Source organism: Rhinolophus ferrumequinum (assembly GCF_004115265.2).
Source record: "Rhinolophus ferrumequinum isolate MPI-CBG mRhiFer1 chromosome 13 unlocalized genomic scaffold, mRhiFer1_v1.p Super_scaffold_3, whole genome shotgun sequence".
NCBI lineage: Eukaryota > Metazoa > Chordata > Mammalia > Chiroptera > Rhinolophidae > Rhinolophus > Rhinolophus ferrumequinum.
The window spans coordinates 284,424-311,005 of NW_022680356.1; the positions used below are offsets into that span (position 1 = coordinate 284,424).

The 26,582-nt window shown below is 41.9% G+C and overlaps 1 protein-coding gene and 1 non-coding gene across 3 annotated transcripts in view; one reads left to right on the forward strand and one right to left on the reverse strand.

Moving 5' to 3' along the window:
• Positions 1-6,226: 6,226 nt before the first annotated feature.
• ZC3H6 (zinc finger CCCH-type containing 6) overlaps positions 6,227-26,582 on the reverse strand; it is a 61,696-nt gene continuing 41,340 nt past the window's right edge. Inside the window, exons 5-13 of one of the 2 annotated variants that reach the window (XM_033100926.1) lie at positions 25,510-25,643; positions 23,646-23,762; positions 22,932-23,043; positions 17,956-18,065; positions 17,235-17,488; positions 16,180-16,679; positions 15,634-15,867; positions 12,751-12,963; positions 6,227-12,624 (exon numbers count right to left, since the gene is read on the reverse strand). In XM_033100926.1, coding sequence (XP_032956817.1) covers positions 11,525-12,624; positions 12,751-12,963; positions 15,634-15,867; positions 16,180-16,679; positions 17,235-17,488; positions 17,956-18,065; positions 22,932-23,043; positions 23,646-23,762; positions 25,510-25,643 — 2,774 coding nt within the window. In that variant the 3' untranslated portion in view covers positions 6,227-11,524. Of the gene's footprint in view, positions 12,964-15,633; positions 15,868-16,179; positions 16,680-17,234; positions 17,489-17,955; positions 18,066-22,931; positions 23,044-23,645; positions 23,763-25,509; positions 25,644-26,582 lie in introns of both variants that reach the window. The other variant, XM_033100925.1, reaches the window with a different exon arrangement.
• On the forward strand, positions 14,318-14,424 carry LOC117019344 (U6 spliceosomal RNA). Its single transcript, XR_004422479.1, has one exon. It is a non-coding gene; the product is annotated as a U6 spliceosomal RNA (small nuclear RNA).

Below are 26,582 nucleotides of genomic sequence, written 5' to 3' on the forward strand. Positions count from 1 at the left end.
ACTTTTTCTTGTTGTTAGGGTGGGAGCAAGACTCTTTCCAGGTTTCTGTATCCTGAGCAGAGGATGGAAATGGGAAACATTTGAGTGCCTAAGAGAACACTGCCCAGGGCCTTGACAGGAGCTGACATGGGCATCGTTCTACCTGTGAGATGCATCTCTGTCCCCTTCACTTCTACCAAGTTCTCCCATATCTGGCTCCTTCTATTCTTTAGGCACCACATTAAATTCTAAACTACTGTATCTAAACTACATCACACCCAGTTTTCTCTATTTTAGTGCCGTGTACGATTCCTTTGTAACACTTATCAGTTCGTAGTTATATTTCTCTGTTTTCTTCCCCTGGCAATTATGTATTTGTCTGGCTCTTTTATTAGGATGTAAACTCCATGAAGCCACAGGCCTGGACCAGTGGGCTGTTGTATGGGGGTGCTGAGTACACAGAAGGAGAATTTTTCATTTCAACTTTTGAGAAACTGTGTACCAGTTAAGACCACAGAGTTTATAAAATAGACACACCCAGGGAAAAGCATTTGAAAACTGTGCCTATTTTAGCTACAAGTTCCGGAGTCTCTTGAATCTGAAGAAGGCTGAGAGGAAAGCTGGGGTCCAGCCCTTGTGTAGCAGTGTCTTTCCCCTAAGCACAACCACAGCCTCCTACTGACCCTGAGGCACCAGCTGACCGGCCAGTCCCCACGCCCCAATCTCCAGGCCACCCAGAGCAGGACAGCCTGAGAGTAAGGCCAAGTGTCCACCTGTGACCCAGCTTAACTTAGGCTAATGGCGAGACGCACGGAGAGTTTTCATAGAGCAAAATGGATAGGCAAGGTCCAAAAGGAGGCAGAATTAGGGGTAAAGAGATTTGTTTTTGTTTACTACATTCTCAGAACGTTCCATTGTGACAACGTAAGATCCTTTGCTCTGTTGTGCTTCTCCTTCAACCCTGAGGACCTCTTCAAACACCATTCCTCGGTTTCTGGTAAATGAGGGCTAGAAAGTCAGAAAAGCAGCTCCCACTCCCCACTCCTCTCGGAGCACTCCCCCAAGAGCTCCATCCAGCAGACAGGGGAGCCCACGGCCATCCAGTGCTGAACTCTGTCTGTCTCCTGCAGGGTTTGAGACACCCGTCCCCTGATCCGGAGGAACTGGACGTCGTTGCCTTGTGCATGCGGTGGAGGCGGAAACTGCTCCGGCACAGGCTTCGGGAAACTCGGAACCTGGCGGGTGGCGAGCTGGGCCTGCGCACCGCGAGCGCTGACCCTGCCCCCTCAACTCGCGGCCCTGGGGCCCCGGTTCCGGAAGCTGTATGAAAGCTAACAGAAGTTCTCCGAGTCGGACTCTGTTGACGTGGACGCTGGCTGCCCATGGGTACCAGCCTGTGGGGACACAGGTGACACGGCGGATTGGAGGGGTGCTCACTGTCATCAGTATCCCATCTTGGCACTGTGTGTGCTAGGCCTCGCCCTGTCACTGTCATCCTTCCTGTGCGGTGAGGAGCTCTCCAGCGATGGCACCGCCGGAGTTTCAGCGCCACCTTCCTGGAAGCGGGTGGCAGCAAGGAGACTGCTAACACCAGCTCCTGGAACAGCCGGCGACACGACTCAGTGAAGCCCGGGCTCGGTGCAAGCAGCACACCCCTTGGGACATCTGAGGAGCCTCTCTGAGCCCGTGTTCAAATGAAATAGAAACCGGTGCCTCACAGTAAACACCGACCTGTGTTGCCCCACCTGCTGCGCTGGCCGCCGGGGCTGCCACGCTGACCTCTGGGGACTTCCGGAAGGCAGGCTGACCTTTAGCATGTCCATGGGCCGCAGAGCTCAGTTCGCACAACTCATACGCGGAAAGCAGTGGTTTCTATGCCTTTACAGCACTGCGGGTGGTGGGGGGGCCTGCAGCTTTGTGTGGGTCCTGGGGTGACCCCCAACCACACTTGCTGGTCTCTGGTGCTGTGTCCACACCTGGGTACACTGTGACCCTCTCTTTTTGGCTGGGAAGTGCTCCCAGGGAGCATCAAGCACCCGCCTTCACAGACTTGGCTTCTCCTCAGCTCTTAACAGCTGACGAGCATCAGGGGACCCCTTCCCTGGCTTTTGCTGCGTGGTCACCTCGTGCTGTCAGAGGGCACCATGCCACACAGGAACAGTGAGTGCCCAGAGAATCAGGACGGAGCAAAACTGCTCGTTGGCGTGGCTGCTCCACAGAGTGAGGGGGCGTCCCAGAATCTCAGAAAGGATCCAGCTGCCACAACCCACCGTCCCCCAGAAAACATGTGGGCACCCGTCTCCACTTGCTTGTCTTTTCCTCAGAATTTTCAGGGATGAGAGGAAAAGCTTCCTTCACCCCAGTCCTCTCCTGCCTGGCCCTACATGACACTCTGGTCATCAACATATTGAGGGGGACAGAGGGACCCAGACAGTCATTTAGAACCAGGCTACTGGACTGCTGCAAAATCCCACTTTTGAGTGTCAAAGCTGAGTGTTACCTTTATTCCCTTTGTGGTCTTTGTAACAAATGATAACGGTCTCTCCCACTCCTCTGTCCACAGTCCTAGAAGGATGGATGTCACAAGCCAATGAGGCAAGTTCGCAAACTCAGAAAGACAAGAGAAATCCCATAAGTGATCTTAAAAACAACACACCTTTTAAAGGCCATTTCAGATGCTACCTCAGGGGTGGAGACAGAGCTAGGATGTAGAGAGGACTCGCTTACCTTTGGGAAAAGCACATCTGCAGGTATTAAGGATACTCGGGTCCCTCCAGCGGTCTGCTGTGCTGCTTGCCTAGATCAATGGAAAATCGGCTTGTCTTCGGTTATGGCTAATACACCCCTATTGGAATTCTGATTTGCTTTATAGGAACGCCTTGGTCTTTCCACTTTCTTGGGTGCCACCATGATGGCAGTGATGCCCATATTCACTGCTCTGATCCCACCTCCCGCAGTTGGCTGTCTGGCAGATCCCAGAAAGAGTTATTAGCATTTTTCTTACTCTACATACTCCGTGTACAGTGGAAGATGACTTTAAGTGTGTGAGCCTTTCCCAAGCTTTTCTAAGTAGAAACCAATTTATTCAGTCAATAAGTATGTATTGAGCATTGTATTAATGGTGTCCAAGGATGTGTTGTAGTGAAAAGAAATGATGTATGTGGACATGTCATGGTGAGTAATATTAAATAGCTGCTGCTGGGATGCATTTGCTTCTGGCTGGTCCCCTACTTTAGCTTAAGGCAAAATTGTCACACCTTGCATAAATTCGAGTTCTCTATCCTTTCTAACCTGCAATTACCAGACAAAGCGGGGAATTTACAATCATCTTGTCTGAAGTCCCTTTCAAGAGTAAAAAAAAATTGGATTTTAATTCTCCAGATAAAACGAAAGCTTTGTCTGCCTGTAAATACCATGTGCTGAGTGGACGTGACGTTTGCTGTTATGTGAGGGAGCCTGTGCAGAGTCACCCAAGACGATGCTGACTAGCCTCCTAATGGGAGGGGAGCAGCCCATTTGCAGGCAGTGAGGGATCAAGGATCTCTTTACCGCCCACTTCACAAAACCCAGACCACGATTCTGTAGCCCCGAGAAGGGTCTGGAGAGGCTACTGAAAAACAGTCACTCCCAGTTGTGTTTTGTGAAACCTGAGAACACCATGACTTGGGAAGTTGCTGGATGAGCAAATGAAAGGGATTTCGAGGAGAGGCATTTGTGCCAAGGGAGTGAGTTGTCACCAGAGTTGGGGCTCACTCTTCCAAGAGTCTGTGAGTGCTCAGGCCAGGCGCTCGGCTGGGCCGGTGTGTGCAAAGCCCAGTGCTGTCGGCGGCATGCAACCTCATCTCTGACAAGGAGGTGAGAGCCAGCTCCTGGGGACAAGGAGCGTCCTGCATCCCGCTGGTGGTTGGGCTGAGATGCCTGTGAACACCCAGCCAGCACACACTGGGGTCTGGCTGTAATTGCTGTGAACACTTGGGGGCGCTGCAACGCTGAGCGGATGGACGTGGCATCCGAGGGTGAGGGCAGCAGCACCCCCAGTGTGAAGACGGTGGAGGGGTACACTGCTGGGCCTCTGTGTCCATCACGCGTTTCTTCTGTTCCTTGGACTTTCTATGTTCTGTGCCCTGGATCATGTGATCATCAACACAGGGCAGTGTGACTTTGCAGTGTGACTTCGCCGTCGTCACTGAAGAAGCCATCCGCCTTAACCATCTCTGGAACTCAACATCCATCAGCGGACTCTATGTGCTGAAATCGCGGCAAGTCTCCATTTTGTGATGAGGAAGCGACGCCTGGTGACGCCCGGACTTACCTACTGTCATATGGCTCGGGGGACGGTGCCAGTTCCCAGGGACGGAGTGTCCACCACAAGCAAGGCTGGGGCGCCCTCACTTGAGACGGAACACATTCGAACAAGAAGCAGGAAAACTTCTCCTAATGAGGTCCCCTGACCTAGGAAGAAGCTTGACAGTGGCCTTGTCGTTACTCAGGACTGTGGGGGAGGAATGGCCAGGCTCTCGGGGTGAGACTCTAATTTGACCCTTAGCAGCACGTTTGCCAGCAGCCTCAGATGCAGACTCTCCAAGAAAACTAAGCTAAGCTAAGGCAATGTGCTTCCTGGAGGAGGCCGCAGTAGGAGGGGGCCTTAGAGCAGTCCATCGCTGTGCTACTGCAGCAGCCTCTGTGGCCAAGGGAACAACGAAGGACAAGCTCACTGCCACCCCCTCGTGTGAGTACACGGCTCCCTGTACTGTCTTTCAGTGCCAAAGATTTGTTAAAGCAAAGCCATGCACTGCCAGACAGATATTATTAGAAACATTTTTATTTAAAGTCAGACATGCAAAGGTGTCACAGATAAACAATGACAGGAACTCGCAATAACACAATGTAACTTAGAAAGTGATTAGTCAGCGAGAACAAATAATAGACGGTCCTGATCTTACCAAGTGATCTGCTCATCCTCACGCAGACTAATTTATTGATTCAGCAAAACAGCCTTTGTTGGAAACTTTTGAACAGTAGAGTAACAATTTAGCTAGTCTACTAAATTGGTATCTCCTAAAACCTCCCAGAGTGAAAACAATCAAGGCAGTATTTCCCTAACATTTGAGGTACAAACTGGGGAACTGAAATAATAAGTCTACGAAGATCAAGAAAACCCCATCTCATACTGAATAGGTTCACGTGGATTTCAGCCCACAGGTGGTGCTTCTAGATCTATTGTAAGTCTGGACGCAGCTCCCCACTACACACACACACACACACACACACACACACACACAGGCAGCCAGATACACGTGCATACACACATGTATATACACATGCACATGGCATCCGAGGACACAAGTGCCACCAGTGTCTTTGCCATGTGCAGGCACAGAAGCCCTAGACTAAGAACACAGTGGCCTGGGCCCTGCCACCCGGGTCTTTGCTGAGCCTTCCTGTATCCTGTGTAGGGGAGCCGTAGGTTTAGGGCAGGGAGTATAAAGGTTTTTTTAAACTTTGGCAAGTTAAGTGTACAAGTAACTAGTTCTTGATTGTCACTTTCATAAGGAAGTATCACTCTACCACTTGAAAGATATTCTAACTTATTTGACTTCCCTCTCAAACATTTGGAGGGCAAACTCCTGTAAAACACAGGTGGACTAGAACTTCTTACCTGTAATATGGTTCGTTTATTATTTTCCACCTTCTCTATTTAAAACACATACAGAAGGTAGAGTCTGTCACTGACAACTGACCCCAAGATCTTGCTCGTAATGGAGCTGTGGGAAAAGGGTTTTTTAAAAAAATTGGGCCTCTATATACTTAATTCCTTTACAATACACTCTATACCATGTTTCCCCCAAAATAAGACCAGGTCTTACGTTAAGCTTTGCTCCCAAAGACGCATTAGGGCTTATGTTCAGGGGATGTCATCCTGAAAAATCATGCTAGGGCTTATTTTCCAGTTAGTTGTCATTTTTGGGGAAACACAGTAACAGACCCGATAAAACAGTATTTATTACCTAATGCAACCAGTCACCGATTCCAGGAGATGCAGCCAGGAAGTCACGAGGAGGCTGAAACTGGGAAGGGCAGCAATGGAAGAACTATGAAAGGTCACCAAGAGCACACATGTGTCATGTCATTAGGGCCAAGGCTGAGACCAGCCCCCTCGTGTTCCCAATTCCTACGCACGGAATTTCGTGAACGCTGGACAGTGCAGAGGCTGAGAGGAATAAAATGATTCATTTGAAATTCGCGCTGGGGGAGAGCTCTGCGGACCCCCTGGACCCCCAAAAAGATGCACCAGTGGGTCAGAGCAAACAAACTAAGCCTGGAACACCACTGGAGGCAAAGGGACAAGATGAAACTGTCCTACTTCGGACACATGGTGACAAGGCCGGGTTCTCCGGGAAAGACAAGAATGCTGGGAAAACAGGAGGCAGAGGGGAGACAAAGGCCAAACGTGAGATGGACTGACTCCATAAAAAAAGCCAGAGGCTCAGTCTCCAGGAGCTGAGAGGGGCTGCTGGGGACAGGACACTGTGGACGTCACTCATTCGTGGGGTCACCAGGAGGCACAGCCGACTCAATGGCACGTCACACACAGAGAGTAATGAGTCAAGAAGTATGGGGCCTGATAATTCACAAAACTGATTTTTTGGTAAAATGCTACAATTAGTTGTACATTAACTTTTAAAAATAAATTCTAAGTTTAAAAAAGCGAGAGATTCAAGGATGAATAGAGCTATAAAATACTGTACCAAGAACTCAGTCTCATTTGAAGAAACAGATGTCCGCTGTGTCCACACGGTTCTGCCGCAGGGGCAGTGAAGGCCGTGTGAGGACCAAACACAGGACCCACGTTTACAGTCCAATTCAGGACTTGAAGAGTCAATTACTGTTCATGGTGTTAGGGGGAAAAAAAAGTTAAATGCTACTGGAAATTCACTAGGTTAGGCACATCTTCATAATTTTAGTTGATATCTTGAGGAGAACTGAGAGGTGGAAGTTAGAGAAATACATTTAAAAATAAAAACGTAAGACTCTGGTTATACAGTTCTTTGTCACAGAAAGAGTCTTTCGTAAATCTATCGGAATAAATCACTGATGTATCCAAACATCTGCAGGGAAGCAGTCAAGTTACCTCGTAGGTCTGGAGCATTCTTAAGAGTTACGGATTACTGTAGAAACGTTTAACTCCTACGGAACACTGTACCTTCCCAGTGCGCGGCTGATGGGCGAGGGGAGAAGGTAAGGGCCTGTGTCTACAGAAAAAGGTCTAAGTTATGAACTGTATTTCTTCTACTGCAATCTGTGGCTTTGTCACATCTGACAGCACCTGTGAAATCTAAACCTGGATGGATTCAGGGAGCAATCAAGATGCAGTTAATAAAGCACCCACTGTGTGCCTAGAGCTAGGTTTGTTGCTATGGGGAAACAGAAAAGTAAGAAGACACATGGGACCTGCTTTAAAAGCACAAAATACTGTTTAAAATGTGCTTTATTAACTTTTATTTAAAAATTAGAAACTCTAAACATTCTGTTGATGTTAATCTAAGGCCCTTAGGTCTGTATCCTCCTTTCTTGGGTCTCTGCCCTTCCCAAGAAAGGGAGGCAAATCTGGGCTTTGTTACAACTGATAGATACTGCTGATAACGTAATATACTCAAAACAAAATCCGAGTGATACAGCAAACGGCAGCTGCTGACACTGGTTCTGCAAATCACATTAAGCTACTTGACAAAAAGGCATAATGTAAATGCTACATCATGGCACATCTGGGAGGAAAACAGCCTTAAACACTCAGGCCCTGTTTGGTCACATTTTGTCGAAGCTTGGATTTCCTAAACCCAGAATTATTTAAACTAAGTTTGCTAATGACTGCTATGTGCTACTAGACTTTGTTTTGAGCATATTGATTACCAAATGCTTCCAATCCATTTTTGAAAAGACCATTACAAGCCTTCATTTTAAAAACTGACAGAAAGCCCACCTACTGAATGTTGCAGGGGCCTTGTCAGTGGACGGCCTGACTGCAGATCCCTGTTTGAGGTGGAGCCCCCCAGCCCAGAGCAGGAACTCGGGGAGCATCTCCACCAGAAGACTCTGTGTCGTGCAGATGGAAAGATTTTGCCAAACCCTCACATCTAGGCCCCTGGCACTTCCAAACGTCAAGTTGCCATTAACCAAAGGAAAATGATACCTTTATGAAGCAAGTCACTCCCCAAAACTTGCAGAAACATATACCAAGAGATGGGCATGAGGAGCTGTTGTTTCTGAGAGCCCAGGGCTCATACTGAACAAGCTGGCCACTCTGCCCACACGACACGCTCGAACTGAGCACACGCACCACATAGCACGCACGGTCACAGCACTGTGGGTGCCCCACCAATGTCCAACCTACACAGCTCTCACGAAGGAAGTCCTTTGTCTTCCTGACACACAGTGTGAAAGAACACTGCTAACGTGATGGGTTAACATTCTCTGGAGCAACTTCTCAGGCAATTCTCCTGTGTCTTCAATGTGTATCATCCGAAACTCCACAAATTTGGTGAAACACACAAACCATATCATGTTCTTTGGGACTTTGTACAACTTCATGCACCCTATTGGGAGTGTAATGATTATGTCTGTGAAAGTCACAAAGCAATTTTATCTTTACAAACACTTTAATAACTCACTCACTCCTTACATCAAATCTGTGGGCAGTCACAAGTATACCCACTTCACAGGGAAGGAACTAGACACTGAGATAAAATGCCTATAAATCCATTCAGAACAAGAATAGGAATTCATGGCCTTCAAACCTCCTGCCCTAATATGTTCGCCTCTCCTCCCTCTCCTAATTAATTCAGCAGAGTGCCATCTGTGAATATGCATACAGGGTTCCTTTAGCAATCAACCATTCTTCCCTTCTTACAAGAAGTAGGACTAGCAAGAAAAACTGAAAGCCCTATGCAAGTTAAAAGAGACAAACCTGAGCAAAGATGATTTCCTAATCAGGCTGTTTTGGCTGAGCCTGACTCTGGGGCTTGGCGCACATGGCTGGGTCACATAGGGATCCCTGGCAGAAGCAGACCTAACTGCTGAGGGGGTCTTTGAATCACTCCAACATTTGGTTCATTTTCAAGGTTCAGAATGAGGTCCTAACTGGGAAAGCTCCAGAGGCAGGAGTGTGGAGCAAAAACTAAGCAAGACATGGGAAGTCATCACTGAATTCAAATTATGATCACCCGGGAATCCCGTCAACACCCTGCTCTAACCGTGTTCAACACCCACGTGAGCTGGTACGAACAGCTGTCACATCTTCCAGACTCTTAAGACACAAGTTATACCTATTACCTATAAATATTTGGCTTCTAAGAACAGAGAAGCCAGAGAAGAACAGAGAAGTACACTTTTCAGTGTACTAGTGTAAATCAAATTCCATGGATTCTAAAATCACCATTCACTATAAAGAGGAGCTTATTCATTGGGGAAAATGGCTGCTTGTTAAATTTTGGTGAGAAAATAGGAAAAAAAAAAGAATATTAAAATAATCCAGGTTGACCGGCTATAAAAGAATATCCCCTAAAGTTACCTCAATTAAGAAAGCATCACAAATAGAAATCATTATTTTAAACATAAATAAAACATTTTCATATAAAATATAGTTAAAATTTTAAAGTTAAGTCCAAACTGTCTTGTGAAATAGCCTCTAGGACACCAGTTGATATAATAGGGACTCAAGAATACAGAGTAAATGAACATATTTTACACTCATGGTTTTTAATCCTTACTTTTTAATTAATCTTTTACTCTCTCTCTTAGTAGTAAAAAAAGAGTCTGTTAAGAATTTGGATTCTATTTTCATCTCTGACAAGGATAGAAAGAAAAATAGATAATCTTTTTTTCTGTCAGTTTTATCCATTTTATTGACTTTTCAATGAACAATAAAATTTGTTTGGACAGCAAATCAGAAAATACTTTCTATGGTGGCTTTAAACTGCATTTGTAATCTCAAAATGATATCCAGAGCCATTTTAGGGAACAATGTAACCAAAGCAGAAATAGCAGGCCTTCCCAGTCCCGCCAGCCCCACGGACGTCGGTGGGCGGAGGCGTTCCCCTAACTGCAGTCCCACGGATCCGCGCCCACAGCAAGACGGTAAAGGCAGAAGCGAGCGGAAAGGATGGCACTGACCTTAAACCACACGCCACCTGAGTGTCGGGTGCCCACAGAAACACTCTGCTCTGTATTTTTGACATCACTTCTCAAGGGTATTTGTTTTCATCCAAGGACTTTTTTCCTGCACTTTCATTATCTTTTATGATGAAAGGCTCCTTTTCAAATTACTGGAATTGTTACCAAAAATACTGCCGTAAGCTCCAGCTCAAGACATGAATGTCACCGTAATACTTAGTTTCTGTTATAAATAATAACTGTATAAAACAAATAGGGCTATTATTTTATACTGCAATAAATACACAAGAATGAATATATATTATTTTTCATAAAAATACAATTTATAACCAATTTAGGAGATTTCCAAACTATGAGGACATGAAATCCTTCCTGTCATAGCCCACCAGTCACATGGGATCTGGGAGTTTCTTTATTGTTAGGCACACAGCTGAATATACCATCTCTGTGTTTTCCTCCTATTTAAGAAAAAATATGGAACCTGCACATTTAAAACATTATCAATGCAGTAATCGGTACAGACTCTCACGGGATCTTTTCAAATTTTGTTAAGAATTGCTAAGATCATGATGAATACAATTATTGCAGCTACATCATTTGAAAAAGTAATATAAATTATGGTGCTAAAGACAAAAAACATCACAACACACAAACATCACAATGTGACAGCAGTTAACTCACAACTATTTAATAGGAAAAATTAAATTTAAAAAGTTATGTTAGAGGACTTGGGAAGTTTTCACTTTAGCAAAACAATCTATGTATTTCCAACTTCTATGATACAGTAAAATACTTTTAAAAGATATGACATTCAAATGCTTCATTTACACAAATAATATCGCCCACACTAATAAAAGTGATGCCTTACATGAACTGCTCTGCTAATTGTGATTAAAAAATGCTTTCTTTACTTCATTTTACATTTTAGCTAGCAGTTAGCATTCCATATGAATCGGGTATGTATTGACAAATAGAGAGGGTCCCAGTCAAAATACTGTTTCCCAAAAGGTACATATTGCTCCAAACTACAACCATATAAAAGTGGTCATTAATTATCCAAATTATGAAAGACAACTGGCAGATATTCAGGTGGAGTTGAGTTCATGACGGTTTATTTACAACGGAAGTACTTTTACTAAAGCTAACATGATCTATAAGTTTCTATGTCAATTACTACAGTCTCTTTTAAAGTTATAAAAATATTATATAAAATGCCACAGGCTTTAGAGGATATAACTTCATGTGGTTCTGATACTAGCAGCTGAAAAGTGTTTATAATTTAAAAATAAATAAACTATAGAGGTAAACCAGTTACAAAACAGCAGAGGACTGCAATAGTCACAAGACTGAAAAGAACTGCCTAATTACACAATAGCTAGCAAAATGGTGAAGCAGTTGGATCAAAAGTTTTAAAAACCTCTCTCAGAGACTTGTCATCTGTTTCCCTACTGGGGCCATCATCGGGGGTGGGGCTCAGCTGTCCCGGCTGCTGTGACTGCCTTGGGTCGCTGTACTGGGGTCTAATCAAGCCTGTCAGCGCCTGGACGGGGAGACTGTGCAGTGCGGGGCCCTGGCCAGCACAGGCGCTCCCGGGGGCATCTGCCTGTGGGTCAGCGGGCCCATCGACAGTGCCTTCCGTGTCCGGAGTGCTTTTCTGTGGCAGGACTGCCTCCCCAGGAGAAGGCTCCTTTCTGTCACTACTTCCTGTCTTGTGGTTCTCCGCAGTCCCTGCTGCTGGCTCTGATGCAGGTGACGCAGCCTGCTCCCTAGGGTCATACAAACCAGTGCCACTGAGAGCTGAACAGGGAGGCCCCAGTGGAAGGGCAGCTGAAGCGGGCTGTTTAGGGGTGCACGGAGGCCCAGCCCCGGGCCCCAAGCTGCCACTCCCTGTCCCTGAGGGCTGCGAGGCTGCGTGAGGCCCAGGCCCACTCTGTGACGCGTGTGACTGCTTCACCACCGCCTGCTGAGCCGCCCTGCTGTGCAGCCTGTGAAGTCTGGGATCACATTTTCTTTGCAGCCGAGGGTCTCCTAATTTACTTGGACTGTGCGAGTCCCCACACTGTTCCGGGTGGCCCTCTCTGTTGGCTGTATTAGTTTTGGCTTTGGCTGCTAATTTTGAATCGACGGGCACTGCGCTGGGGTGAAGATCGCGTTTCGCATCCCACAACTTACTGAGCCTTTGGTCAGCGATAAGCGGGGGCAGAGGTAAACTGATCGACGACACGGGGTCGGGCTTAGGCAAAGGGACCGGGAGCAAGTCTTCTGGAGCCCACACGATGTGTTTTGCGAAGTTGGGCTTGGTAAGGATAATGTCCATTTTAATGTGACTGAACTGTCTCAGCTGTGACCTTGGATCCTGGAGCACGACACTGGGGGAAGCGTCCAGAGGTATCAAGGAAGCCTTTTCTCTCAGCTCTCTTTCCATGTCCTCCTCCTCCTCATCTCCTCTCCTGTGTTTGACGTCAGCGCCAGCACCTGCGTGACGTAAACCGCACTTTGCTGCACCAGCGGAGGGGCCAACATGCCCACTCCCATCCCCTCTCAGCCTCCTGGGGTCCCATGCCAGCCTGAGACCCCGGGCAGCAGACTCAGACTTCCTACCGTCGTGCCTTGGGACAGTCCTAAGTCGAGGGTCAACGACCTGGCTCCCTTTACTCTTCTCTTTAGCAAGTCTCGGGTCAGCAGGGGTACTGGATTCTGAAGAAGGCTGCTGACTCCTTAAAGTTTCTGTCTGTTTCTGCAGTGTTTTCAGGATTGACTTGACACTGCTTCCTTCTTCCTCTTCACTACTGGAATACCAGTTAACAGTGTCATCTAAATGCAGACAAACACTCATTATAAAAAAGGAAGCATTCATATTAGACCTTAATTAAGATAAAAAACACATACTATTGCTGAAATAAGTGAGGTCTAACTTCAAGAAAGTACATCACAGAAGTACCAGTTTCAACACTAGAACAAGGTAAGATGCCAGGTATTGTAATGATCAATTCTGACACTATACTCCATAAAGAGCGAGCTGTGACATTGGAACATGTGCCATGTCCTTACAGCCAGAGAAAGTCAGGGCCTTTCATTCCAACGGGTCCAAGGGAACTCATGGAGTGTGTGACATGCCGGGAAGTGGGGTGGGGGGGGGGTAGATAGTCTGTGAAAAGAACACTAGTGCTTTGGATCTCTTTAAGCCAAGCAATCCTTAAACTCTGGATTTATCAATGCAGCAGGGAGAGATATAAAAAAATATTTGGAAAGAAAACAGAACACTGATAATATATATGGTTGAGGAACTGAGCAAATGAGGGGCAAGGTGGAGGCTTTTGTGTTTATACTTTACTACATTTTCAGATGTTTGATCTATGTGAATATATTAGCTACTCAAACATTAAATTAAAAATAACAAATAAGAGGAACATCCTCGAGTTTATATACTTGTCCTTCCTGAGAACACTCTGGGGCTTACTCCCGAAGCCCACTTAACCCTCCCTCGTGTGTTAGACACGAAATTGTGCTTAACTACCAGAGGCCTACTCTCTCGAGAGCAGGAGGGATTAGAGCGTGATTACTCTCCATTCAGACACACGGGCTGGCTGACTTTCCCCCACCCTAGAATATCCCGGATTGACACACTATCATCATCTCATTTTAACTCCTCGCACTGCTCACTAATGTGTTTCCACTACATGGAACTCGTGTTACACATTTAGTTTGCACAGAGCAGTGCTCACAAGACGAGCGGTGGCATTTAGGGTGGGGTGTGGCTTACGATGGAATACACTATGTCACTATGGCAAGAAGTTTTACTGGTATCTCAGTGTCTGGAAAGATGGCTTCTGGATACCAGGTCCCTTTACTTCTTCTCCTTGACCTCCAGGAAGCCCAGAGCTGGGCTTCTGATTCACTTCGAGTGTTTCTGAACATTAACTTCACTCCTCATAGAATTTGTTACCTGATCCCAATATGTAAGAAGCTACTTTAGTCTCACTTTCATATTAATATATTTTATAAGCAGTTAAATCCTTTTTGCCATGAGAATAGATATAGTACAGAAGGAAAGTAGAACAGCAGAAACAGGCCAACAGATAGCAGATATTATATAGGAAATGATGGTTAACAGCTTTTTATCAAAGGGCAGCTAAGATTTATAAAGATATTAAACTTTATAAAAATAGTGCTCGCTCCGGCAGCACATATACTAAAATTGGAACGATACAGAGAAGATTAGCATGGCCTCTGTGCAAGGATGACACACAAATTTGAGAAGCGTTCCATATTTTTCCAGTTTCTTAGCCTACTTGTCATGGTATTTTTCTGTAGAATGCATCTTCCAATAGTTTTATTATTTAGAAGTTTTTTCCCCCCACAAAACTGTCTGTGTTTTGGGCTTAATAAATTTGAAACTGCTGATAAAGAGAAAACTTTATAAAATAAACACAAACACGAAAAACCTAGTGGGTCAAGACTTTTTCTGTATGCAGAGAAAGCAGCCCTCATAAAACATCACCAATTGTATATTATAGTATAAAATTTTATATCATCTAGAAAAGTTTTAATCTTGTCTATGAAAACATAAAACTCTCTAAGACCTTATAGAAAGATTACCATTAAATGGTCGTTTCTTAAAATTAAGTTTTAGTGCTTAAAGGAATGAATATAAACTGTATAGGAAATTAACAGGAATCCTTCATTTCCCTGCATATAAATAAAGTTAATATTACCTTCTTTGAAAATATAACAAATAATGTTCATATAATAAACAGCCTATAGCTACCTAGTGTTACCTAGTTTTGCATAGTTATTCATAAATTTTGTTTAAGAATGGTCAAAACTTATCAATTTTGTAATTCATGAGAACGGGATGCTTTAAACTTTTCTCTGCTTAACTGAACTAATTGCTGTACATTTATCAATATCAAAACTACTAAGTAAACTTAGTGTCTCCACATAATCTTTTATATTAAAAAATAATATTCCTTGGGGTGGCCAGTTAGCTCAGTTGGTTAGAGTGTGGTGCTAATAACACCAAGGTGGCCAGTTCGATCCCCGCATGGGCCAATGTGAGCTGCGCCCTCCTTAAAAAAAGAAATTCATTCATAATATAGCAGAACCTGAAGTATACAGACTACGCCCATCAAAATTTCTCTAATATCTGAACTTGGTCTAGAAGTCAAAATTCCTGAACAAGACGGTGGCCTATTCCTTTCCTTCCAAAAAAAAACCCCAAAAAGGCCTTGTAGAGAGTCTGCTCACCCGGGCCTCCTACTCTAGCTTCAGATTTACTCACTGCTTCCAGTCAAGGCCTTGGCAGTGACTCACTAAGGCACTGATGGTCCTGGAGACCACAGACCATCCCAACAAGACAAGACCGGAGCTTACAAGGTGAACTGGAAATAAGAGTAGACCATTCAGAGCAACCCAGTTCTCAAACTTTAACCTAGTCAAGGGCTGAGTGACCCAAACAGGAGAGAAGCTTAACACCTGACATACCTTCTTCCTTGCTTGGTGCCCTCTGAGGCTGGATGCTGCTTTGTTCTTCATCTTCTTGGTACTTCTGAGTAAGTCGGACAAAAAGAGCTCTCTGCACTGCGGGGAGGAGCCCTGGTGCAGGCAGGGGTCCGTGGCCTGTCATGTTGCTGCTGTCATCATACCCACTCCCATGGTTTGGTGAGTCTTGACCAATGGGAGGCTGATGCTGGGCAAACTCACCGTGCCACATCCCATCTACACATGAAACACGGAGACACGCAGTGAGTTAGCACAAAACTCCACTAGAGAATACCACAGCGAGTATAAGAAATTGAAGCTCTAATAATGATATTTGATGGTCAAATTACTGTGATTGTACATATTTTTAAGTCATCTAAAGCTTGATTGTTACAAGTGTTTGGTTAAATTTAAAATGTATTTTAAGGTCTCAATTTCACCACATTTTACTTAGCTTTATTTAAAACATACATTCTTATCACGCTTTAAATGGAAAACAGGACTCCAAATTTTACATTAGAAATGAGTTATTTCAAAAGGTAAACTTACCACTAGAGTTACTGGGCGGCTGAAAACTGTGTACAGCATGTTGTGAGTAGTAATTCTCATAAAACTCGGCGGGGTTCTGTAGGGACTCATAACTGGCGCTGAGCTGCATTTCACCAGGACCCTGTGGGTGTGACGAGCCTGGAGAACAGTGATTCTCTCTGGGAACATTCATCACATGCTCTGCAAAGCCCGGGCAGTGGTAGGTACCACTCATACTTGGTGCTGTCAAAGGTGCTTCCGGAGGCACAAATACTGCAGCGTGACTGTGAGGACCCACAGCCCCAGGTGGAGCAGGTGGCGCAGGTGGGCTCTGTGGCATGGATCCTGCACACGGGTGACGTCCAGGGGAGCCTGGGTGCGTCACAGGACTGCTGTGCTCCTGAGACATATTAGCTCCAGCACCTGGACTTGACCCAGAACTATAGATGTGCTGAGGATGCGGGCTGCTTTCCTGAAATTGTGGACCTGGTGGTGAGGCACTGCTGTAAAATGCTGGTGGCCTGCAAACAGAAAGAACAGTATTTCCTGGTTCCAAGGAAAGCAGCAAACAAGCATGCTAAATTTCTGAATAGATATTCCTTACGTGTATTTTTCTGTATCAGAATTGGATACTAAGAAGCAATTTATTCTGTATTATTTATAACTGGAAACACCAACATGTAGATCCTGCTTTCATTTTAGCCCATAGTTTTCTTAATTGCTGCTACTATCAGCTGTTCTAGAACTTACTCATTGTTGATATTTCGCAAAATATGCAAAGTACAAAGATAATCACCTCTAATCCTACTGCCCAGAGGCAAATGCTTTGATTGGTCCTGTTCTAGTCCTGACTGCTGTGTGGAATTTCTGAGTTGTGCTAAGGACCCGTAGGGAAAGCCCCATGGCAGGAAGCAGAGGGTAAGGGGGCCACAGAGGAAGTGGGAAGTAGAGGTGCATGTCAGACAGCTGCTATCTCTACCTAAGCTTACTTACATGATTAACGTGGATACAAGTGAGTGTCTTAATAAGAATTTCTCGGGGACAAAATGCCACCATTTTTGAAAATTTTAACTTACTTCTTCCCAATCTTATGTGCTAAATCCACAGTAGGTTTTACAACTATTTCAAAAAGAGATGGAATTTTCTTGAAATCATCTGAGAGCTCTGTCTGAAAATCATCTTCAGGATCGGAGAAGGGGACGTGCTCTGGTGGGGTTGGCAGGAGCCCCACTCCTGGAGGTGGCTTGGGAAGAGGGGTTATGCCGCGCTTCCTAAGCTCTTCTAACTCTCTTTCATCCTCATTTGTGGGTCCCTCTTCAGTATTCAACACCTAAAAATAATTGGCAAAGATGACCATTTTAAAACAAGCTTCCTTCCTCACATTTAAAATCGTGAAGACTTCAGTAAACTAATTTTGTTAATAGAAAAATACTAAGTTGAAATGGGTCAGAGATAGCTAACTCAGTTTTGATAAAGAGAATGAGGTTCAAAGAGGTAAAGGATATTTTTCAAAGTAAATTAGCTTTTTAATGGCACAACAGGATGAGAATGAAAGATTAATTCCTAGTCCATTATTTCTGTGTTTCTAACACACCTATTAATGAAACATATTAGGATGGTGCAAAAGTAATTGTGGTTTAACAGGTTAAAAATAATTGCAAAACACACAATTACTTTTGCACTAACCTAATAAATAACAAGTCCTTGGGTGGTCAGCAGTTTTATAAAACATGATTCAAGTCAAATGAATCTGTAAAGAGAACTAACAAATAATCAAGGTGCAAAATTATTACTCACTTTGTCCAAAAGTTTCTTTGTTTCTTTAGTCAGATCATCATGTGAAAATTTACACTTGTCTCCTTGGTAACATTTTGCCCCACTATGATAGAACTTGCATGGAAATTCATGTAAACAAAAATATTAAGGAATAGACCAAACAAAATCAAACTCTAGTATTTTGCAACCAAAAAACATAACTGCTGGATAAAGAAGACTGTATTACTACGTACTACACTGAATTTTCTATAATCACATCAGACAACTTGTTTCATTTTAAGATTAAATATTTTAGTTATGCAGCAAAACATTTAAAAAATCTTAACTCTCTCTTACTTTATTAAAACTAGAAAACATTTCTTAAAGAAAAAGTACTTATAATGGTTATAGCAAATACTATAGTATTTTAACTATGTAATCCCTGTTGCTTCCTACAATGAAATAAAATATCACACAGAACAAATACATTTTATATTAGGTTGGTGCACAAGTAATTGCAGTTTAAAAGCTTAAAAGTAATTGCAAAAACCGCAATTACTTTTGCACCAACCTAATAGTGTTTATTATCTATGAAGAAAATAAGGGGTTTAATATGTCAAGTTAAAGTCAAGCATCCCAAAAGTAAGAGCTATAGTCTCATCTTACTTATGATTTTGGAGACAAACGTCTAAAGAAAATATTAAACCTAGAAGTACCGTGAAAAATACACCATTTTCAGGTAGTGTATGTTCAGGGAATTCCGGGGTTGTTTTAGGAAATTTATTACTGTAATCATCACACTGATAATATCAAAAGAGAAAAATCATACAATCATCTTAGCAATTTTAAGAGGCAACTGACAAAATTCAAAATCCTCTTTTTCGATTTAAAAAGCTCTTGGTAAAATAAGAATATACATAAGTTGATTTCAAAAAACTATAGCCACAAGCCAATGCAAAAGCGTGTATTATATGCAACAATCACTATTATTTAACATTATTCTGGACATGTAGCCAATACAATTAAAATTAAATAGGACATAGAAATGATTATTTATAAATGGCATGATCCTAGGGGAAAAAAAAACAAGAATAGACTGAAAGCTTTCGGAAACAGTTCAATAAGGTATCTGGTTTCTAAAGAAATTTGTCAAATCTGAAAAGTTATTTCTTTTTCTTGAATAAATCAAATTTATCATAACATTTTGATAAAGAAAGGAGAATTATTTGCCCTACTAAATATCAAACACGCTCTTACAGAGGGGAGAGGTCAAACAACACTATGTATGATAGTCATATAGAAACAGAGCTGTGCACACAGGGATATTTAGGATCTAGGATTAATGCTGCCATTTTAAATTGGTGAAGATGAGACACCAAGTTAACCAAGTTATTTTTGGAAAAAAGTAAGCTCCTTACTGCGCCTCATATATTAAAATAGAATCTATATGAATTAAAGATGTATTAAATAAAAAATATAAATTTACAATCATAGCTGGATCACATTTTAATAAAAATTTTTATAAAAAATTATGTGTAAAAACATATACATGTATACATCCACTCACACATACACACATTAGCACAGAAAAAAAAAGTGACTTTATGCCATATTGTTAGCATGGTTATATCTGAAGAGTTGAGATTACTTAGGGTTTTTTTAAAGTTAGTTGGAAAATTATCAAACATACCAAAGTAGAGAGAATAATACAATGAGCTTCCTCATGCTGGCCACGTCAATTCAATTTCCATCATCTGGCAATTTGGTGAGGTCTATGCCACCCCCACACTCTCCTCACAACTCTCCCTAAAAAACACTGGAGTGTTGCAAGTATAATCCAAATATATTTAATCTGTAAATATCTCCACATTTATGCCAAACAGATAAGGAATATTTTTCTTAAGTCACAACCTTATTATCAATCTGAAAAAGTCACACATTAATTTTATCCACTACCCTGTCAACATATAAAATTTTCGGACTGTTTCCAAAAATGCCTTTTTATAACTGCTTTGTTCATATTAGGATCCAGACATGATCCACAAATGGCATCTCGTTAGTATACCTCTCAAGTTCCTTCATTAATCTCTAGGAGTTCCCCTCCCCTTTTATTTTTGTATCATTTATTTGTTAATTTTCATATTTTCACAGGTGTTAAAAGACTCCCGATTGCATCATATCGAGAGGCATTTAATGTCTGGTTGCTTCTTTTTAGTGCTAAGACTGATCAATTGGTGCAGGCGTTAGTCAGCTCAACTAATCCATTATAAAGTTTCTCATCAATTTTTCACCTAATGATTTTAGCAGTCATCAGCAATCACTGCCCAGATCCATTAATTCATCCGAATTTGCGAAATGGTAGGACTGCTACGTCAGAGGGTGAATGCTTGTGTAATTCTGCCAGATGATGACAAGCTTCCCTCCACAAGGATGCACCATTTTGCATTCTCACCAACAAGGTCTGAGTGTATCTACTTTTTTACAGCCTTGCTAACATATTTTGCTGTCACATTTTTATTTTTTGGCAGGGAGGGGGTTTGCAAATCAGATAGCTGCAAATGGTATCTCAGTGCATAGTTTAAATTGCATTCCTCTTATTATTATGAAAAAGACTGAGCATCTTTTCATACGTTTTGGGGCCATTTGCATTTTTCTCTTTCTGAATTATCTTGCCCCATTTTTCTTCTCCATGTTTAGAAACTCATATATTGAGCTGTTATCTTTTTGTAAGTGATGTAAGTTGCAAACAACTTTTCCCATTTTATTATTTACCTTTTACTTTGCTTAGGACACATTTTTGTTATTATGCAAATTTAAAAATTTTTATGTAGTCAAATTTTCAATCTTTTCCCTTATTGCTTCTGGATTTTAAGTCACACTTGGAAAAGTTTTTACATTATTTTTTTTTAACTAGACAAGGCTATTTTAAAATTTATCTGGAAAAGTAAACATGAGAATCTACCAAATATCACAGTGTGCTGGTGAGGCCGAAACAATCATAGCAAAGCAACACAAACACGAGGGTAAACAGACCCACAGAGCCAAACACAATGTCTAGAGCAAAAGCGAACGTATAACATTTCATCATGATAAAGATGGAGTTTCAGATGGAGGGGGCAGGAAGGCTCCACAAATCCTAAAAGGTACAAGTAACCAGCTAGATATTTTGGGGTGAGGGGGTTAACAAGGAAAGTACACCATACATATATGCTTTTAAAAGGACTATATACATTCGAGGGCTGACAATTAAGTTCATGAACTTGCCACCGTGCACTTCCATTGGCAGCACTGTACAAACAACTCGGTAAGGTTTTATAACCTTGGTATATCAGTGTCTCACAGCTGTGTTCGTGTCGACATGTGGCGGTGTCTTGATGTGTGGCGTTTATTATCGTTGTTGCATGTTTTTGTGTGCCATTGCAAGAATATCTGAGCTTGCATTAGAGCAATGAAGAAACATTGAATTTCTTGTAAAACTTGGCAAAAGTGGAAGTGCAATCAGGGACATGTTAGTCCAAGTTTATGGGGATAATGCCATGAAGAAAACAGCAGTGTACAAAACAATTAAACGTTTTTCTAAGGGGAGAGAACGTGTCATTGATGAAGACAGGTCGGGGCAGTCAGTAATGAGCAGAACTGATGAAAACATTGCAAACATTCATCAAATTGTGCATCAAAATCGTCGGCTGACTGTGAGAAGCATAGCCAACCAAGTAAACATTGATAGAGAAACAGGAAAATCTTAACTGAACATCTTGGCATGAGAAAGGTATGTGCGAAAATGATCCCGAAGGACCTCACCGATGAACAAAAGCAAAGGAGAGTTGACATTTGCCAAGACCTTTTGCAGAGGCAAGACGATGTTTTGGGCCGTGTTATCACTGGTGATAAAACATGGGTGTACCAATATGATCCTGAAACAAAGCGTCAAAGTGCACAATGGAAGTCAGCCAATTCTCCATGACCAAAAAAGTTCCGTCAGTCCAAATCCAGAGTCAAAACGATGTTGCTAACCTTTTTTGATATCAGAGGGATTATTCATTATGAATTTGTACCAACTGGACAAACAGTTAACCAAGTTCACTATTTGGAAGTGCTGAAAAGGCTGCATGAAAAAGTTAGATGACCTGAACTTTTCACCAACAATTCATGGCTCTTGCATCACAACAATGCACCAGCTCACACGGCACTGTCTGTGAGGGAGTTTTTAGCCAGTGAACAAATAACTGTATTGGAACACCCTCCCTATTCACCTGATCTGGCTCCCAATGACGTCTTTCTTTACCCAAAGATAAAGGAAATATTGAAAGGAAGACATTTTGATGACATTGAGGACATCAAGGGTAATACGACGGCAGCTCTGATGGCCATTCCAGGAAAAGAGTTCCAAAATTGCTTTGAAGGGTGGACTAAGCACTGGCGTCAGCACACAGCCTCCCCAGGGGAGTACTCTGAAGTTACCATAAAGCTACTCAGCAATGAGGTATGTAGCACTTTTTCTAGGATGAGTTCGTGAACTTAATTGTCAGACCTCATACAGTAAAAAGCAATTTGGATGGGGAGCAGGAGTACAATTTAGATGTATAGATTTCCTAAAAAAGAAGTAGGGAAGTATTTATCACTGGGGGTAAGATTTGATGAGACTTTGATTTTATAATATTCCACAACAATTTATTAAGTAAAATAATTAAGTCATAGAATAAATATTTTGCTAACTACTCCTTCAGGAAGCACAGTCTATTGAAATACTTATAAGCTGAGTATATTAAATATAATACAAAGTACCTTTATTTCTTTCACAGATTTTTTTTCCAAAGGGAAGTTATTCCATTTCCCTAAAGAATAAACTCAGTTTGCCCTTTTGAAGTATAAGGGCTGATTTTACTTGGTTTATGTAATGTGCTATTTAAAATTTAAAACCAAACGAGCATTTCTGGGTTGTACTTAACGATTTTTAAAACCCTCAATGATGCTTTCACACCTCAATATGCTGGTTAACTATTTTCAGTAAAGGATATTATGCATGTAAATGCAGTTCTCTCCTTTGGTACAGTATCCTTGTAAATAAAATTTGCAGATCTCTTTTCTCTTCTCCAACTCTGCATCATGGTCAAATTTACATTGTTCTCCCTGTTCACAAAAAGAAAAGGAAGGAAGGAAGAGAAAAAAGAAACCATTGGACTGTTTTCTCCATGGAATTTCACAGTGTACTCATAAATATGGTTCTATCTTCAGTTTTTAAATGATGAGCTAATAATAACTCAAACAGTCCCTGGAGTTCCTGCCCAAGATGGTGAGCATGGCTCCGTGCAGAGGCAGCACAGTGAGGTGGCCTCAGGGGACCCCGCCTGGGTCCCACCAGCACTCACATGTCCAGCTGAGCTACTGTGGGGACTCATTTAACCCTCTGGTGTGGCCACATTTACAATTGGGACAATAACTATTTCCTAGGGTCACTGTAAAGACTAAGACATTTAATATTAGTAACCATTTGCCACACAGTGAGCACTGTGTTTGTTAAAAAAAAACTCTGGTTTCAACAAATTATAATGTTGTCCCAGAATATAATTAAATGATTTCTGGTGTACAGTATTTCCATGCAAGATACATTTTGAAGAACCAGATTTATTACAACTATATGAGAAAAGAAAGAACTAACCAACCCCCAAAAGACTTAAATATTAAAGAGTACTTTGGAAATAAAAGTGTTTATGATATTCCTATGAATTTACCTTAATACATCTCCCTTCCAGAAAATATTTACAGATTTGTTTTCCTTTGTGTTCCACCGTGTGCTGATTGATAAATTCCTGAGTCATAACCTTCCATTTTTTCCCTGGTTTATTATACTGCAAAAAAAAAATCATTTAAATATAACATGAAATATTAAATAGGTACTAAAATGTATAGCCATACATACCAGGAAAAGAATATATATTTACAGAAAATGTAATAGCTACTATAAAGATTAAAAGATGTTAAGAGTTTTAGGGCCAACAGAATTAGTAAGCGTTTAGAATCCATCAAAAGATTGCTTGTTCTGTGACCATCCTTGAGCTCTCAAGAAAGTGAGCTTGGACGTGCAGGGATCCCTGAAAAGGCTAGGACTGGCGGTGGACATGCTGACCACTGAGCACGCCTACTTGCCCTGGACAGGCCTTCCCCAGTCCCTCCTGAATATGGCTGCTGCCTTGGGCTCTGGCACTGTCCTGTTTGTTTCCAGAATCACAAGAAGAAATCTCTCATGATAGCCAATAAACTGAGGCAGTCAGTAATGTATTTTAATCTTATAACATATTTTAAAATAGTTCAAATCTGATGAATGCAAAAGAAAGAACTTACTGATATTCTATTACACGACAGAATGTTTTCGTTGCAGCCCACACCTGTAAACATCTAAAAAGTTAGTGCTTGAAGGAGTCATTAGAGCTAATTTAATACCATATGTCCTCTCCTTCTACTGATTAGCAAACCCGAGCTCAGAGGCAGGCGGTCACTTACTCTACGCCATGCTTTTCCAGAAGCTGATTTTTCCAGGTACAGAGTGATGGATATAGGTAGGAGGAGGCTTTCTTAGAAGCAAAGCACCACACTAATTTGGTCTAGAGAGAGCAGCACATTCCAGAGGTCTGCTGGTGTAGGAAGATGGACAGGCAGCGTATAACCACCCAGAAATCCTCAGCTTGTTTCCCAAGCTGCTGTCTCATGGAACATTAAGCAGCCTTCTTTGTGCCTAAGCTGCTCAGAACCTTTATACATTAGTGTCAACTCAGAGACCTGAGGGTAGAGCAGCGTGTGCAGGGTTTCACAAGCTTATCTGAGCTTTTTTCAGTCACACCTATTTACATCTCCCTAATTAATATTCTAAGGAGTACATATGAAGACATCCATGCCCATTATCTTTAAGCCTACAGATCGGAAAACCAAGCATTTTCCAGTTACAATATATTGCTATCTCCTTGCTCTCAATCAAAGGTGCAGCTTTCTATCTCAGCCTTGCTCTGTAGATTCAATCAAGCCTCACTGGAAATGTGGCAGAATATAGGAAGTGACCCGCTCTAAACCAGGAAGTCACTATGTTCAACTTCAAGTCGACGTGTATTTACTCAATATCTATCTCATTCACAGTTCATAAATTCATCTTCTCAACCATTTATAATTCCTTTTCTTCTCTTATAGTGCTTTCAACTCTAGTAAGTTCATTTACCACCACCTCCCTTCTTGGCCTTGCTACTTATTGGGCTGTTAGCAATTTATTGCCATTTGCATCTGGGGAAGGTGGCTCCTAGGGAGGGGAGGAAGCACAACAGAGGGCTAACGGAACCCACATTTCTGCTTTCAGACATATCACTTTTGCTTTGTGGCACTTTCAAACACACCAATTTTATTCCCAAGTCACCCGAATCTGCATCTCTATAATAGTATCATAATTAATTAAAACAATAATTCTTTTTTTGGAACTCATTTATACTCATCAGATCTGAACTGGAAGTTTTTCATTTGCTATGAAAGTAGCATTCAAATCACAGTGTTTCCTTTGTAGTACATCAGAAGATAGACAAGCCCCTCTCCTCACTGAGTATAAACTCTCAGTACCTCTTGAAAGTCATCTGTTCCTGAAAACACACTGGGCCCTTTACTGGCTCTTCCCCCACGGTCTCTGCGTTTGATTTTCTTCGGCAAACCTCGTCCACGACCAACGTTAAAACTTTTGACCCTCTGTTCGATACCTAAAAAAGTTAAAACGGACTTCAAATATTATAGAAAATAGCATACCTGTCAATATGTTAGTTTGTAGGGGACAGCTTATTTTAAACAGTCTATAATGTACAGTACATTCTTTTTTTCCCCTACAGATTCAATGAAAACAATTAATTCAATCTCTACATTTTACTTCCTGGGCACTGTTTCTTATTCTTTTGTTTCTTAAGGGATGTTAAGAACAAAAGGAAGGGAAGAAACAGGATGTACATGGCTGGAGAAGTCAAATCTAGTTTGATTCTTTTCAATTTTCCTTAGAATGAGCAATTAACAAGCCTTTTTAAGAGAATTAAATATTATATTAATCTCTAAGGAAGACATTGTTGGTACCGTGTTTCCCTGAAAATAAGACCTAGCCGGACAATCAGCTCTAACGCATCTTTGGGAGCAAAAATACCAGGTCTCCCACTAATTTTTGTTCCAAAAGACGCATTAGAGCTGATTGTCTGGCTAGGTCTTATTTTTGGGAAAACAGGTTATTAGTGGCTACTTTGTAGTAAATTGAGTTTCTATTGATAATTTTGAGTAGTTAATACACACACAAACATCTCCAAATAAAATTTATACTTGTCTTTTACTTTTGAAAAACTTTGTATTTAAAAGTATTTCAAAAGATACCCAAATTACAAAAATTATATATTGGGGTAGGAAGTTACAATACAAAGTGACTTCTCAGTTAACCAAAGTCATATTGAACTAATAAGTTTTCTAATGATCTTAAACCTACAAAACAGTCAATAAACAAATATATGAAAAAAAATGTTTCACCTCATTAAAAGAAATCAAAGAAATGAAAATTTAAAAATGACACAGCAATTTTCACTTCAAAGAATAATAGCATGGTAGGAATTTAGAGTTTGGCATTTTTGCATACTGGCAGGGGTATTATAAATTGGTACATCGTTTTT